At 30.7% G+C, this 14639-nt stretch overlaps 1 protein-coding gene across 1 annotated transcript; it reads left to right on the top strand.

Moving 5' to 3' along the window:
- Nucleotides 1–7913: 7913 nt before the first annotated feature.
- LOC142325678 (facilitated trehalose transporter Tret1-like) lies at nt 7914–11678 on the top strand. Its single transcript, XM_075367710.1, has 2 exons — nt 7914–8073; nt 10639–11678. The coding sequence occupies exons 1-2, from the start codon at nt 7914–7916 to the stop codon at nt 11676–11678; spliced, it is 1200 nt and encodes a 399-aa protein (XP_075223825.1).
- The last annotated feature ends 2961 nt before the right edge of the window (nt 11679–14639 follow it).

Raw genomic sequence — 14639 nt, 5'->3', positions numbered from 1 at the left:
CTGTGACCTACTGAAACCTTATTTTCTTTGTTTTAGTGAGAAATGGTCAACTACTGATACATGGTCAATTACTGATACCCTTACTTTAATTTTTGTAAAATTTAATAAAATTTAAAGTATATAAATAAAATTAATTATTTAAAGTATTTAATCACACAAACAGCATTTTGTACATTTGTAAAACATTAAGTATAATTCAAAATCCCTCTTAGCACACTGTAGTTGTTAGATATTAAAATAAAATCAAAACAATTAAATTGGAAAACAAAGTTATTAATCTACAAATTGCATAAAGATAAAATCTAAAAAATTATGACAACACAATATAACAAAACAAGCCCAGTTATGTCATTTACTTGGAATTATTCATACTGTTTTAATCTAATATTTTCAGATGTTAATGCTCTACAGTTATTAATAAAAGTAGATTGTATAATTTTTCTTATTTTATTTTTTTTGGCCTGTATAAATTAAGCAAAGAATAAATTAAGAGAGTAATATAAGCTTACGTAAAATGTATGTTTATTATAATTGTTAAATGACTAATTTTTAAAATACAGAAACTTTTTCTTCCAATGCTGATGATGAAATCACATTCATGTACAGAGAAAACAAAAGGCAGTGTGATATATTCCTCATGACAAAAAAAAGAAAATCACCCAAATTTACTGTTCTGCAGAATATGAACTAAATATAAACCTGCTTGTACTGAACATCATTACTCTTTACTTGAGAAATTAACCCTACTAATTCTTTACATAGACATAAGAACAAAACATTATTTGGGTAAAGCAATAAATAACTGGTACTCCTTTCTGTCAGGAAATAGTTCTTTATATATATATATACACGAGGTGTGATCAAAAAATACGGTGAATGAATTTTTATAGCGGCAACTGCCGACGCTACATCCATATGCTATAATTTGTCCAATAGCGTGATCAACTGAGACAGGCAGGGACAAGTTGTAACACATTCAAGCTTGCCAGAGCCGCTAGAGTGAAGTTGTGTTCATCGAATCTGTCGCGCAACATGGATTTTGAAAATCGTGTGTCAATTTGCATGGAGTTTAAGGGTCGTCTTCATGCAGATTCGGACTTCATGGCCAAAATTGTAACTGGAGATGAAATTTGGGTCTATGGCTATGACACTGAGGCCAAAATGCAGAGTTCCCAATGGAAAACCAGTTCATCTCGTCACCGTAAAAAGGCACGTCAGTCAAAATCCAACATCAAGGTCATGCTCGTTGTTTTTCGATAGTGAGGGCATAGTGCGATCAGAGTTCGTTCCAAGGGGAACAACTGTGAACTCTGAATTTTATAAGGGTGTACTGCAACGTTTGCGAAACAACGTACGAAGAAAGCGACCGAAAAATGGACAAATGGCTTCCTTCTTCACCACGACAACGCGCCGTGTCACACCTCACTTCTCATTCGCAAGTTTTTGGCCGAAAAAAGTGTTCCTGTCTGTCCACATCCATCATACTCACCGGATTTAGCACCATGCGACTTTTGGCTCTTTCTAAAAATTAAAACTGTACTTAAAGGAAAACATTTTGACACCATTGCTGACATTGAGAGGGCCACGACTGAGCAACTGAAAGCCCTTCTGAAAGATGCCTTCCAGAAATGCCTCCAGTCATGGAGTCAACGTTGGGATAAGTGCATTGCTAGCCAAGGACAGTACTTTGAAGGAGATTAAATCGAATTCTATGTAACCTTATTACTTTCTTTAATAAAAAATTATTCACTGTATTTTTTGATCACACCTCATATGTATATATATACATATAAATTACATAAAAATTTCCTATTATCCGAAGGGCACTAGGAAATTTTGCAATACAACTTTATTTTTTATAATTTTTCAAAATAATTTCCACCACAATATACACATTTCTCCATCCTTTGAAACCAGTTTTCAAAGAAACCCTGCCATGTTTTATCAGAAATCTGGACAAACTCAACATCCCAAACCTTTAACAGGTCATCATCGCTTGTAAAATGTCTTCCTTTCAGTTTGTTCCTCACCTAGAGGAACAGTGTGAAGTCACATGGAGCAGGTCAGGACTTTTTAGAGGGTGCTCTAACAGTTTTACTCCATTGCTGGTCAAATACTCGAAGCAAACTTTGAAATGGTGCACTGGAGCATTACTGTGGTGAAGAAACACATGTATATCTGTGAATTTGGGAGCAGCTTCTTAAGAGCTTCAACAACTTTAGGCAGGCATTCTTCAGTATACTACTTCCCTGTAATGTCTTCTGAGTTTCAAACACAACTTGCTCTAAAACTCCTATCACACTAAAAAAATACAGCCACCACTCTCTTCTTCACTGATCTGGATTTTCAAACAGCCACAGGGATCTCAACTTCGAACATCCACCCTTTCTTCTGAGATTTGGTCGGGATATCTTAATCAACAGCCAAGTTTCATTACCTATCATAATATTAAAACACTTGTCATCTGATCATCTGTCAAGTAAAATCTGATCATTGGTCAAAGGGTACAAAGCTTTCTAACTTGAAAACAAAACCTCAAAGCAAAATGCTAATATTTTTTAAAAAATGCAATTTTCAACTTTATTCATGAACCAGAAATGTTAAATGTTAATACAGGACTAAAATTCCTAATAATTTTCATTAACTAAATTAAGAGCAATGGTAGATGGTAAAAATAGTAACTTTTATAAACGTATTGATTAAAGTTCTATACACCTAACAAAAGACATAAAAATATAATGAATAAGTAACATCATTCAGAAATATTTAAAGGATGTTGTTAAGAGCAACATCCTTAGATGATGGTTTACTTCAAGCAATTTTCTATGTCCAAAAAAAAAAGATTGTATAAACTATTTCCTTTGTAATTATTATGAAAAAGATTAATATTTATTGCTGCAAGAGATTTTAAGATGGTGAGTTATCACAGAGGATGTGAAAGAAGAATTTTTACATTTGCTATATCTAATAAACGTTTTGTTTAGATATCAATCTTTAATCCACAAAAGTGAAACTATTGGATTCAATTCTTAAAAATAGCCAAGATTTTTATAGCAAATTCCATTTTCAGAATATTCAATCAACAAAAACTGTACATTAAAAAAGTCATTTAAGATCATTTTTTTACATTCAAACTGACTGAAATCACAGAATTAGGCATTCTGAAATCCTAATTATAATCTAATAGGGATTCAGAATTTTTAAATGTAGAACTTTTTTAGGGCACCTATTATCAAATGGATTACAACAGGCATTAGGCATAATCCAGACAAAAGTAATTTCAACTGAACTGATGCTTGACCTAGAATCCTGGTATAGTAGCCAACATTTATAATCACATGAGGGAATCATTGAGAATACACAATATTCTAGACAAAAAAAAGAAAAATATTTTTTAAATGTATCTATATAACAGATTTTTCATATTAGATTTTAGAAAAGCTTTTAATAAACTGTATATTTCTTAAAGCATGTTCATAACACATATAATACTGTATTATATTTTTTCCAAGTTGTGTACTTCTATTTCTTCCATATTCCTCAACTGAGAAACTACTACAATTGAGCTATTATATAGCTTTTAATTATTGTGCTCTTTCAGCTAGGAGCATCTATTGCTATAAATATACTCTCGTTGATTACTGGTTTTACACAAGGATTTTCTTCAATTCTTCTGCCTGAGCTTGATATTATGAATGAAACTGCCTCTTGGATAGGTAAGTTTTATTATTATTTCAAATATTATTAAACAAGATAATTTCATAATTTACCCTATATATTTATAAAAGATATTAAGCACCTTTCAAATGTGATTAATATTTTAAATATGATCTTTGTAAAGATGTATGACAAAGATCTTAAGTAAACTTCTTTATGTATTGCACATAAGATCTTGCAATTATTTGTACTGCTATAGATACAGCACAGTATGTGTTAACATTATTTTCTGCAAAATTCTGAATGCTGGGTCAATTATTCAATTCTATTTTTATTGAATCTAAAATAGTCGTATCTAAAGATGATAATCAACAGACAGACTGATTTTTAACCAATTAGATTAACATACCATATTGTTATAAATGTTATATATCATATAAGGGAGGGGTCTGATTCCAAAATAAGCAATCTCCATCAAACATTTTTGGGGAAACTGCAAGAAAATGTTTTAAAGTTATACAAATTATGTTGACACTTTTATCTCATAATTTGTATTATAGATTCTTGAGCTTATGTTATTAAGATTATACTCAAATCTTTTATTCAAAACCAAGTAATTAGCAATTTTATGTTGGAGACTGCTAACTTTGATTGAAGAGATAGAGATTGCTTATTTTGTGCTGAGTATTATTGTATCCTTATAAAAGAAACCTTCCTGACATAAATATAACAATAATTCTAAAATGAGCAGTAAACAAAAACACATAACTCTTTTCTTAATTCATTAATATAATAAAAATGTATGTACTATATTAAATCAAGCAGTTTTAAAAAAAATAATAAACTCAAATAACAGTCGAGGTAATTAAAAAAGTTAAAAATATCAAATAATATAAAAACTGATTATGTAAGAAAATTTACATTAGACAAAGGAGTATGAAACTTCTGAGTCCTTTGCACACACATGAACTTCATTTTCTTCTTCTTCTTCTCCCTGATTTCTTTCACTATACCTCAAAAAGAGATTTTTAAAATAATCTAAATCTGAAATTTCCTACCGCATGTCCCCAAAATTATTTTGTAGCATTTCTTCACATCTGTAATTTTTTTCTTGCTTTACTCACTTTGAATATTGTTTAATAATGGTAATATTTAAATTCTCTAAATCAACATGTTTTTTTTTACTCATTATTTTGTAGCAACCTATGTTGTGCTTATAAACATGTTAACTTTTCACAAGAATTTTTTTAATTTATTAAAATTATAACCAATTAAGATTATAATCTAAAAAGTGGTCATGTGACTTCTATCTTCATTTCTGTTGGTTTAAGAGGATATTGTCGATTTTGCAATATACAAAGAAGTGGAGATTGCTTATTTTACAATGAACACCGATTTTTAAAAGGATATTTATTAAGGATTTTGATGTGAATGTAACTTTATTTTTTTAATCCGCATTTAAACTAACTTTATAGCAGATATGGCTCTAAGCTAAGTATAAAACAAAAAACCTTAAAATTGACAAAAAGTGGAAATTGTTAACTTTGTAATGAGACCCCTCATATTGTTTTATATAATATATAAAATTAAATGTACATAAAAAGTAAAAGTAAAAAATAATTTTTTTTTTATATTTAAAAATTTTATTAATAAAGCAAAACAATGAATGCTTCATTTCTTATGTAGGTATTGTTGGAACTGATTTTCAATAATAAGTATATGAAAAAGTAGTTCTGGTACAGCCTTGTCAGAAAAAAATTCAGTGGAAGAATTTTCTATAAATAATACAAAATTTATTTGAAACTACTCCCCTCTAGATTCTTCACATGCCTCACATTACAATATTCTGACTTATTCTAATATAAAAAAGATCACTCTACTAAAATTGTTCCTAATTGAATGTCAATCAATACAATGATCTAGTCTGAAGTTATTTTTGATAATAATTTATAGAGCTGGGTCTTTTGTAAACTTTCTAAATAATCTAAAAAAAAATTTTTTAATTCATTGTCAAAGGTATTTGTGGCAGTTTAAAATTCAATGTTGCAATTTTTGAGTTAATTTTTTAAACAAATCTAGTCTTCTAATAAATGAGTTGTTATCTCAATTTAAGTTAGTAGGGTTACATATTATAATTTCCAGCAAAACAAAATTACAAATACCTCTTTTACCAATATTGAGAACACTTTTTCATACTAACTCAAAGTAATTTTATGCTTTTTATACAAGTTTGTAGAAGGGAAACATTTTTCAAAAGATATGCAACCAGATATGATTTGTTCATTCTTTTAAAAAAGAAATAGAACTTTTATGAAAAAGAATTGTGTTGTTGGAAAGAGTACTGTTTGAAAAAACAGGGAAAGTGGTAACATGAATGATGAAAAATGTTTTGTTTTGATGAAAAAAATCTATTTTCTGAATTCGTTAAAGGACTTTTTTAACAACTTATGCGTGAATGATAGATTTTCCTAGCTGAAAAAATACTTCTTACTTTTGGATCCATTTTCAAGCTGGACCTTCCCAAAACATAACTTGGTATGTCACTGATGATAAAAAATGCATATAATTAAAATTCTGTTTTTAAAATATTAAGACATTTAATTACACTTTTGATAGTTTGTTTAAGACAGTTGCAAAGTAAATTTAACAGTTAACTAAATATTTATTTGATGCTGGAAATGAATGATTGAACCTGGAACATATTTATTTCTCCTGAAGATTTTTATTTTGAAAATTTAACAATTCAATCACAGAATAACTCTAAAAAAAAATAACAAAGATTTTTTAGAAATAATAATTAAATTGTAGAACAATTTAACATTTTTTTCACCTTTTGGCCACTTCATACAGAATCTTGTCTCTAATAACAACTTCACTCAATATTTCTGCAATCTGTTCCCAGCATCTTCTTTTTCCTTCAATTACTAAGCTGTTTAATAATTTTCATTATCTCTTCTTTACAAATCTTGCAAAATTTCTTTTTCCTTTGTAACTCATCTATTTTTCTTGAATACATTTTGATTTAAGGGGGGAGAGCAGGATGAGTGGAATCTTACTCATCCTACAAGATGAAACCATCTTGATTGAGTGCCTGCTAAATTTAAATTATGCAATTATGAAATAGTTTATATGAGCTTTTTTTCAATTAAGAGGAAATATTGACTAAGTTGATCATATATTTCTTCTTTACAAATTTTTTTATGGTACTAAAATTTCTATACTTTAATTGCATCCAATCACACACAACTGGATGCTAGGAAACAAAAACTCATTACAAGTATGACAATTGGAGTAATATTAAACAGGAACTTTTGTATGAGGAGGCTCCCAATTTGATCCGACTATTTATTGTTCTTTATATAAATAAATGATTTGTTGAGTGGTGCTATACATTTAAGATTAATCTTATAAGGTGATGATACCACAATGATATCATTAAATTCTGGCTCTGGTGATTTTTTGCCATCTTCAAACATGATGTAGATTTTATGAGCAGCTAGTTCCAAACCAATGATATTTTGTAAAATACAAGCAAAACTAACATTTTATCTCATAAATTTAACCCTCATACATTTAATAATGGTGTATCATAACTTACATTAAATGTATTTGAAAATTTGAAAGCAATCAGTCAGTTGGTTCTCACATGATGCTGTTAAAAACAGACAGAAAATTTGCTTTATTAAAGTAATTTTGTTACATACAATACACATAAAAAATCAACCCTCACATCATAAATTAAAATATATGTTTATTTCCTTTTTGCTTTATTTCCCTTCAGTTAAAATATTTTTCAAAAAGTTTTGAAAGTTTTTCTGTTAACCAAAGGACTATCAAAAAATTTCATATTTTTGAATTACAGACCTGAAACCCAAAATTTTGTTTGTTGAAAATTCTCTTTTTCTTATGTTAGCCTTTATTGAAGGGGCTGTTGGATTTAGAGAACACTTAAGCAAATTTGTTATGCTTAACCTGTATATGAATATCTTTTTAAGTTATTCTTCACCTCTAAAAAAATTATATATTTGTTTTTTTTTTTTTGGCTTTAACTAATTTAATTTTTATTAATAATAGCTGGGAAAGTCATTCACTACTTTACCTACTTTTATACAAGTATATATTTTAAATAAACAAACCACAAAGAATTTTTTATCATCGAAGAGTTGTAGTATGAATAATTAAAAAAAATATTGAAATATGCCATATTAAAAAAGTTATTTTTATTTTTAGCTGCATTAGGAATTATTACAAATCCCATGGGAGCATTTATATCTGGATTTTTAATGGATAAAATTGGGCGCAGAAGGGCAGTACAATTATCATTTGCTCCATATTTAGTTGGATGGCTAATGATAGCAACAGCGGATGATGTTATAAACATCTGTATTGGCAGAGCAATTACAGGAATAGCTGTAGGTATGTTCTGAAATATGTTTCAAAATAATTTTTTTTCAGTCCTCATAAAAAAACCACAGATTAAAATATAAACACTATATAACACTGATATTCATAATTTGTTTTAAGGTTCATGGATGTATTCTTTTCTGTGATGATTATGATTATGTGATGATTATTCTTTGTTATTCATTTTAATTACAATCTTGAAAAATAAAAGGTTGTAAGGTTAGGATAAATATCCACCAAAGTCATTTTTAATAAAACAAATTTGTTGTAAAAAAGGAGTTATATAAGACATAAGACTGGGTGTAATCTACATTTACTTAATTGGCATTAAAAAAATGTTATTCTTAACACCAATTAAAGAGTAGCTAAGTAAGAAATCTAACACTGGCAGAATACAACCTTCCTTCTCTCTATAAACATATTTTAAAATTCTATGGATCCAAAGATTCCATAGAATTCTACGGATTCTTTTTTAAATTCTATTATTTTAAATTTCTAAGGAATTTTTCAGTTGAACTGTTGTTCCTACTTTAAATTAAAATGATTTAAAATATTAATTTGCAACACTAATTTTTTCTAACTGTACTTGAATATAATGTAATTTTTAACTTTCTTTTTTCGTAACACTCTTTACCTAACAGTGCTTATATAATCAGTTTTTTTTTTGTTAGAGATACATGTTACAAGTATTATTTTATGTTCAAAACAAAAGAGTTATGTAGATGGAACATAATGAGATAAATCCTGATGAGATCTGTAAGCTATATAATTAGATACTAATCTAAATGAAATATTTATATTAAAATTTATGTGTTGGTCTTTGACCTAACAAGCTAAAAAAAATAATAAATACAAAAACTATCCTATGTTTTATAAAAAAAAGTAATTTTAAATAGTTTGCAGTATACGATAATTTAAAGAGAAAATTATGTAAATTTTATCTGAGTCTGAGCTGTATTTATTCTAAATCTATTGCTTTTAACTGAATTAAATTTGATCAGTAAGAGTAAAATAAATTCAATTTTTGATTGCAGTAACAGTAAGTAATCTATTTGGCTTTACTTAAAAAATTTCGTTTTTCAGAATTATGAATATTTCATTTATTCTGAATTTTGGTATTCATAACATACAACTAACAAATAAACAGGTTCTGCTTCATGGAGACTACGGTTAAGAGTTAGTAATAACATTTTTTTGAAGAAAATTGATTTAAAATAAAAAGCTAACCAAGATTTCAATAAGTTTTTGAACTTAAACCTAAATTAAAACATACAAAAGACAATTTAAAAACAATTATATATTTTGTAAACATGGAACTTCATTGATATCAAAATTCAATGACTATATTTTTTCCTTTGGAGAAGAAAGTAAACTTTAAGAACAGAAGAATAGTAAATGAAAAACAGCTTCAGTCTACAGCATAGTTAAATAGAAAATAATAAAGATATAAATAAATCAGAGGTAAACTTCACCTTGACTTAATAACAGAGAATATGATAAAAACGGCTCTCTGCTGCATCATCATGCAATTGCATGCATCTAATCATGTTTAGGTGTAAACGAGTAACATTGATAGTGCCAAATACTAAGACAATGTTTTCCTTCAGTGTATCAATTATAAAACTGCTAAAACTGTTCATATAAATCTTTAATGCAACCAAATATATTATCATGTGTTTGTGGCTCAGCAAGGATATTGAGAGGTAGCACACATAAAAATTTGTTACAAATATAATTTATAATGTATAAAATATTAATTAAAATTAAATAAAAAAATTAGTTGTAATATTAATTAAATTTTAAATACCAAATACAGTTCTAATTACTACAAACTTATAACTAACAAACTAATATTGAATTAACAATATAAAAAATCTACAATCCCCTTTTTACAAGTATTATCCACATTTACTGTTTACAAAAGAACTACCCTACACTTTATGAATGGAGTACTGCCACTTTTACCCCCTGTTCACAAATAACTGTCTGAAAAAGCTTCTTCTTTTCAACCATTCTCCAAAATTGAATACTCATGACGCACTCTTCACTCATTTGTTACCAAACACTCACTGCGGTTGCTTTTATTGCACACTGCACCAAACTCAAACCTAAAAAAAATTGTCATTCTGGTGATCAACAGCAGTATTTATAGCTTGTGACCTGCAGTACCAGTACCTGACTTGTCCTTTTGATTGTTCAAGATTTATAATTTTCATTGTTCTTGCTTTTCTATTAGTAATTTTCTAGAAAGAATCCCTGTCATTACTTCTTTCTTAAATTTTCTCTCTTTTTCTTCTTTTTGGAAGTTTCTCTACTCAATACCTATTACAATATTTGTTCAAACTATCATGATATATATAAAAAATTTTGTTCCAACACATCGATTTCTGTGCAGGTACCTGTATTGTACCTTCTGTGCAGGTACCTGTATATGGTACCTGTTTTAAAAGCCATGGTCAAACAAAAGAAGTGTAATATATAGTTACACTTAGCTTAGATTGTTATTATATTTATTACTCTAATTAATACATTTATATCTTTTTATTGGGCTTAAGTTTTTTGTATTTGTGATTTTAGGAATGGGTGCAACTTGTTACGTGTATGTAGCAGAAATTACAAGGCCTGATGATCGTAGTTTAATGTTAATGTTTGGGCCAAGTTTTGTATCACTTGGTATACTCATTATTTATTCACTTGGTTATATTGTACATTGGAAAATATCTGCAATGTTTTCATTCGCATGTTGTGTAGTTGGATGTCTTTTATTACAATTTATTCCAGAAACACCAGTTTGGTTAAGTAAAAAAGGACAAGATAAAAAAGCAAATGAAGCTATGATTTGGTTTAGAGGTGTTAATACCGAATCAAATATTTCACATGATTCACATGTGAAACATTCTTCTGATAGTTTTTTTGAAAAATTTATGAAAAATCATTCGTGGAAACCATTGTTAATTATGGTTATTTTTTTTATCCTTCAAGTTGGATCTGGTATTTATGAAGTTGTATATTATGCTGTAGATTTTATAGAAAAGTCAGGAAGTAGTGTAAAGCCGCATGTTGTGTCAATTTCATTAGCTTTAATACGACTGATTACAGGTATTATTGGTTCATGGGCTATACAGCAATATGATCGTCGGATTATGGTAATAATATCGGCTTCTGGTATGGGATTTTCAATGTTCTTAGCAGGATTGTACGAATTTTATTTTGAAGAGCTTGATATAAAAGAGCGCCCTTATGATACTACTCCTCAAATATTTCTAATATTAAATATTGCATTCAGTACGCTTGGAGTTCATCAGCTACCTTGGTCGCTGACTGGAGAATTATTTCCTCTTTGTATAAGGGGTGTCATGAATGGTATTATTCCTTCATTTGGATACATAGCAATATTTTCAATGGTAAAAATTTATCCATTATTATTAGACTCATTTAATATGTTTGGTTGCATGTGGTTGTTTACTGGCTTTTCAGTATTAACTGTTTTTTTTGGTAAATACATTTTACCAGAAACAAGAGGAAAATCTTTACAAGAAATTGAATCTATGTTTGTAAAAGAACAATTTGAAATGTCTAATAGTCAAACAGTAAGTAAAGCAAAAGCAGAAAATTAAATGAGATTAGTAAACAAATTTAAATATTCCAGGAAAAAACTTTGGAAATGAAAATATATGAAGTACTATAATAAAATACTTCATTACAGTAAGTTATTAAACTTGTGAACATCTATGCCATATGATTGTGTTTTCAAATAATTTGAAGGCCATAGAAAAAAATAATAAAGTATAGATACAACTTTAACTGATGTTATGAATAATTTCAAATCTTATAACCATTTTCACAGGCAAGAAACTTTTTTTTTTCTTGTTTAGCCTCCGGTAACTACCGTTTAGATAATACTTCAGAGGATGATATGTATGAGTGTGAATGAAGTTTAGTCTTGTACATTCTCAGTTCGACCATACCTGAGATGTGTGGTTAATTGAAACCCAACCACCAAAGAACACCGGTATCCATGATCTAGTATTCAAATCTGTGTAAAAATAGTTGGCTTTACTAGGACTTGAACGCTGGAACTCTCGACTTCCAAATCAGCTGATTTGGGAAGACGCGTTCACCACTAGACCAACCTGGTAAGTCACAGGCAAACTAAAGAAAATATTCATTTCTTTCTAGTATTAAAATCAATACACATTTGGCTACCAATTGGTTTAGAATTCAATGTTTAGAGCTTAGTCTTGGGTAGTCCTGAGTTCCATTTCCAATGTGGATATATAAGTTTTTTTACCTTTCATTCATCACAGTAAAAAAAAATCATTTTACTTGAGCAAAATATTTGTTAAGGCTTAATAAATATATCAGTTTGCTAATATCTTACAATAAAACTACCTTAACATCATTTTCAGACACTTGTATGAGGGTGGTCCAGAAAGTAACTTACGTTTGTGCCTAGTACGGAGATGGGTGGGTATAGAGCCGCCATCTAAGTGTCAGAATGTTTCTGCACTAAGTATGCATCAAGTTGTTGTAGCATGTGTGATTTTTCTCTTTTGTTTGTTGTGAATTATTGAAATGTGTTTCAACAGAAAATCCCATGAGTTGTGAGGTGTGTTCAGTGATTAGGTTTTTACTGGCAAAAAACCTCAAACAATTGAAATTCATTGGGAACTTTGTGAGGTGTACGGAGATGGAATAATGAGTGAAGGTGGAGTGAGGCAGTGGTGCATTCAGTTTAAAAGTGGCTGCACCTATGTTCATGATGAAGACCACAGTGGTCGGCCTAGCCTTGTGACTGATGAACTGACGATGAAAATCAATGATAAAATTTGTGAAAATCACCGCATTACAATTATGGAACTCTCACTTCATTTCCCCCAAATTTCACAAAGTCTACTTTATGAAATTGCATCAAAGAAGCTTGATTATCACAAGTTTTGTAGAAGATGGATGCCAAAAATCTATGGCGGCAGATTTCTACAGATAAGGAATTGAAAAGCTTGTGTATGGTACCACAATTTAAATTGTTAATATGTAGAAAAATAGTTTAAGATTGTTCCTTTCAAATTTATACAATAAAATTTTTTTTTACTTGGTTGGTTTTTTATTTAAAAATGTGAGTTCTTTCTGGACAGCCCTCATACATTGATGATAAAGGATTATTGGTTTATGATAAGGTGATGCTTGCTTTAGTTTCCATAAAAATTATAACTAGTTCATTATAATATTGTTTAGTACCCTCCATTATCATCTACTTTAACTGTTCAACTGCTTGGTGTTGTGCTCAGAAAATTGGTTTCTCGATAACTGGTCTAAAGTTCAATTCTAAGTAAAAATTTAACATTTTTTCACCTATTATCTTATCTTCCTTAGTTACAATACATATTGTTATCACATATATGCAATATCGGCGTACGGCCACGGTAGCAGTTCAGATGGAACACAGCACACGTACGCGCTGGTACAGCACCACTCCCGTCGCGCAGTTCTCTCACCATAGAGGCGCTGCGGCTCCCCACTCTCAGGCTTCAATAAAAGAGTGTGCATGAGAGTGAATTTTCGATTCATTGTCGACCACCTGGAGAAGACCAAGAAGAAGAAGATGGAAGAAGGCAGAAGTTTCCTGGCCGCCTCAACGTGGGACCTCCCGGTGGATGCCAACATCTCCACCGGAGCGGAAGGCCTGGCCAGCCCGCCGAGGGAGCCGCTGGACGCGGATGCTACCTTTCCGTTACATCCCAACCTCGTAGTGGGAAGACCTTGTGACGTTACCGGTTGCCACACCACCCCCTCCGTTCCGAGCCCTGAGGGGCTTTACCGGAGGTCGTCTTCAGACCCTCTAACTGATTATATCTCACAGTCATCAGCCAGGCCTCGGTCGGGATGCCACCGATGTAAATGCTCGGCAGACATTTGCATCAGTAAAATACAAATCAAATTTCGCCTTCACGTAGACCTCAAACGGACTTCTTCACATCCAACCTAACACGATTCCCTCAAACTAACTAACCGAGACCGCAGACCCCGCGCCTAGTCTAAATTTGACATCACTGTTCGTTACTGTGTGTACCTAAGAAAACGAGCTAGTTGTAAGTTAAATCAGTGCTACACTCATACCAATCAATATTATGTTTTACACAACATAGAAATTTCAGACCTACACCCAAATAAGTCGATCAAAAGATCACCTAACAAGGGGAACGTAACCTCATTCCGGTCCGCGCAGGAACCGGGGACAAACTATGCACTCCCATCATGGAGTTTTGCGCGGCACCGTGCGAAACGAAGCCACACTTCCGGTCGCACGGGCTACCATACCTCGGCAGCGCGACCAGCCCCGCCAGCCGGATTCCGCGCGTTGTCAGCGTAAGCGATGACACTGTAACCTCAAACGCTACAAGGAATCGAATTCTATAATCCAAAGGGGACCCAGAAAACTGCCCTGAGGGCATCCTTTAGTTATGGCCTTATAAACCTCCAAGCCGCTATCACGCAGGGAAACAATCCGAAGGCTGAAATAACTTGAGAGCACTTCTAATTCATTTCGTGTAAATTTTCGCTTCTGCATCTGAATCAGG

Source organism: Lycorma delicatula, chromosome 5 (genome assembly GCF_047948215.1).
Source record: "Lycorma delicatula isolate Av1 chromosome 5, ASM4794821v1, whole genome shotgun sequence".
In the NCBI taxonomy this organism is placed as follows: Eukaryota; Metazoa; Arthropoda; class Insecta; order Hemiptera; family Fulgoridae; genus Lycorma; species Lycorma delicatula.
Note: the sequence above shows the minus strand (reverse complement) of the source record. Positions and strands in the feature narration are given on the sequence as shown.

What these genes read in the sequence shown, in the direction of transcription:
- LOC142325678 (XM_075367710.1), top strand. Translation starts at nt 7,914, where the DNA reads ATGGGAGCATTTATATCTGGATTTTTAATGGATAAAATTGGGCGCAGA. An exon ending in AATTACAGGAATAGCTGTAG is followed by an intron (nt 8,074 to 10,638) that starts GTATGTTCTGAA and finishes TTGTGATTTTAG; the next exon opens with GAATGGGTGCAACTTGTTAC.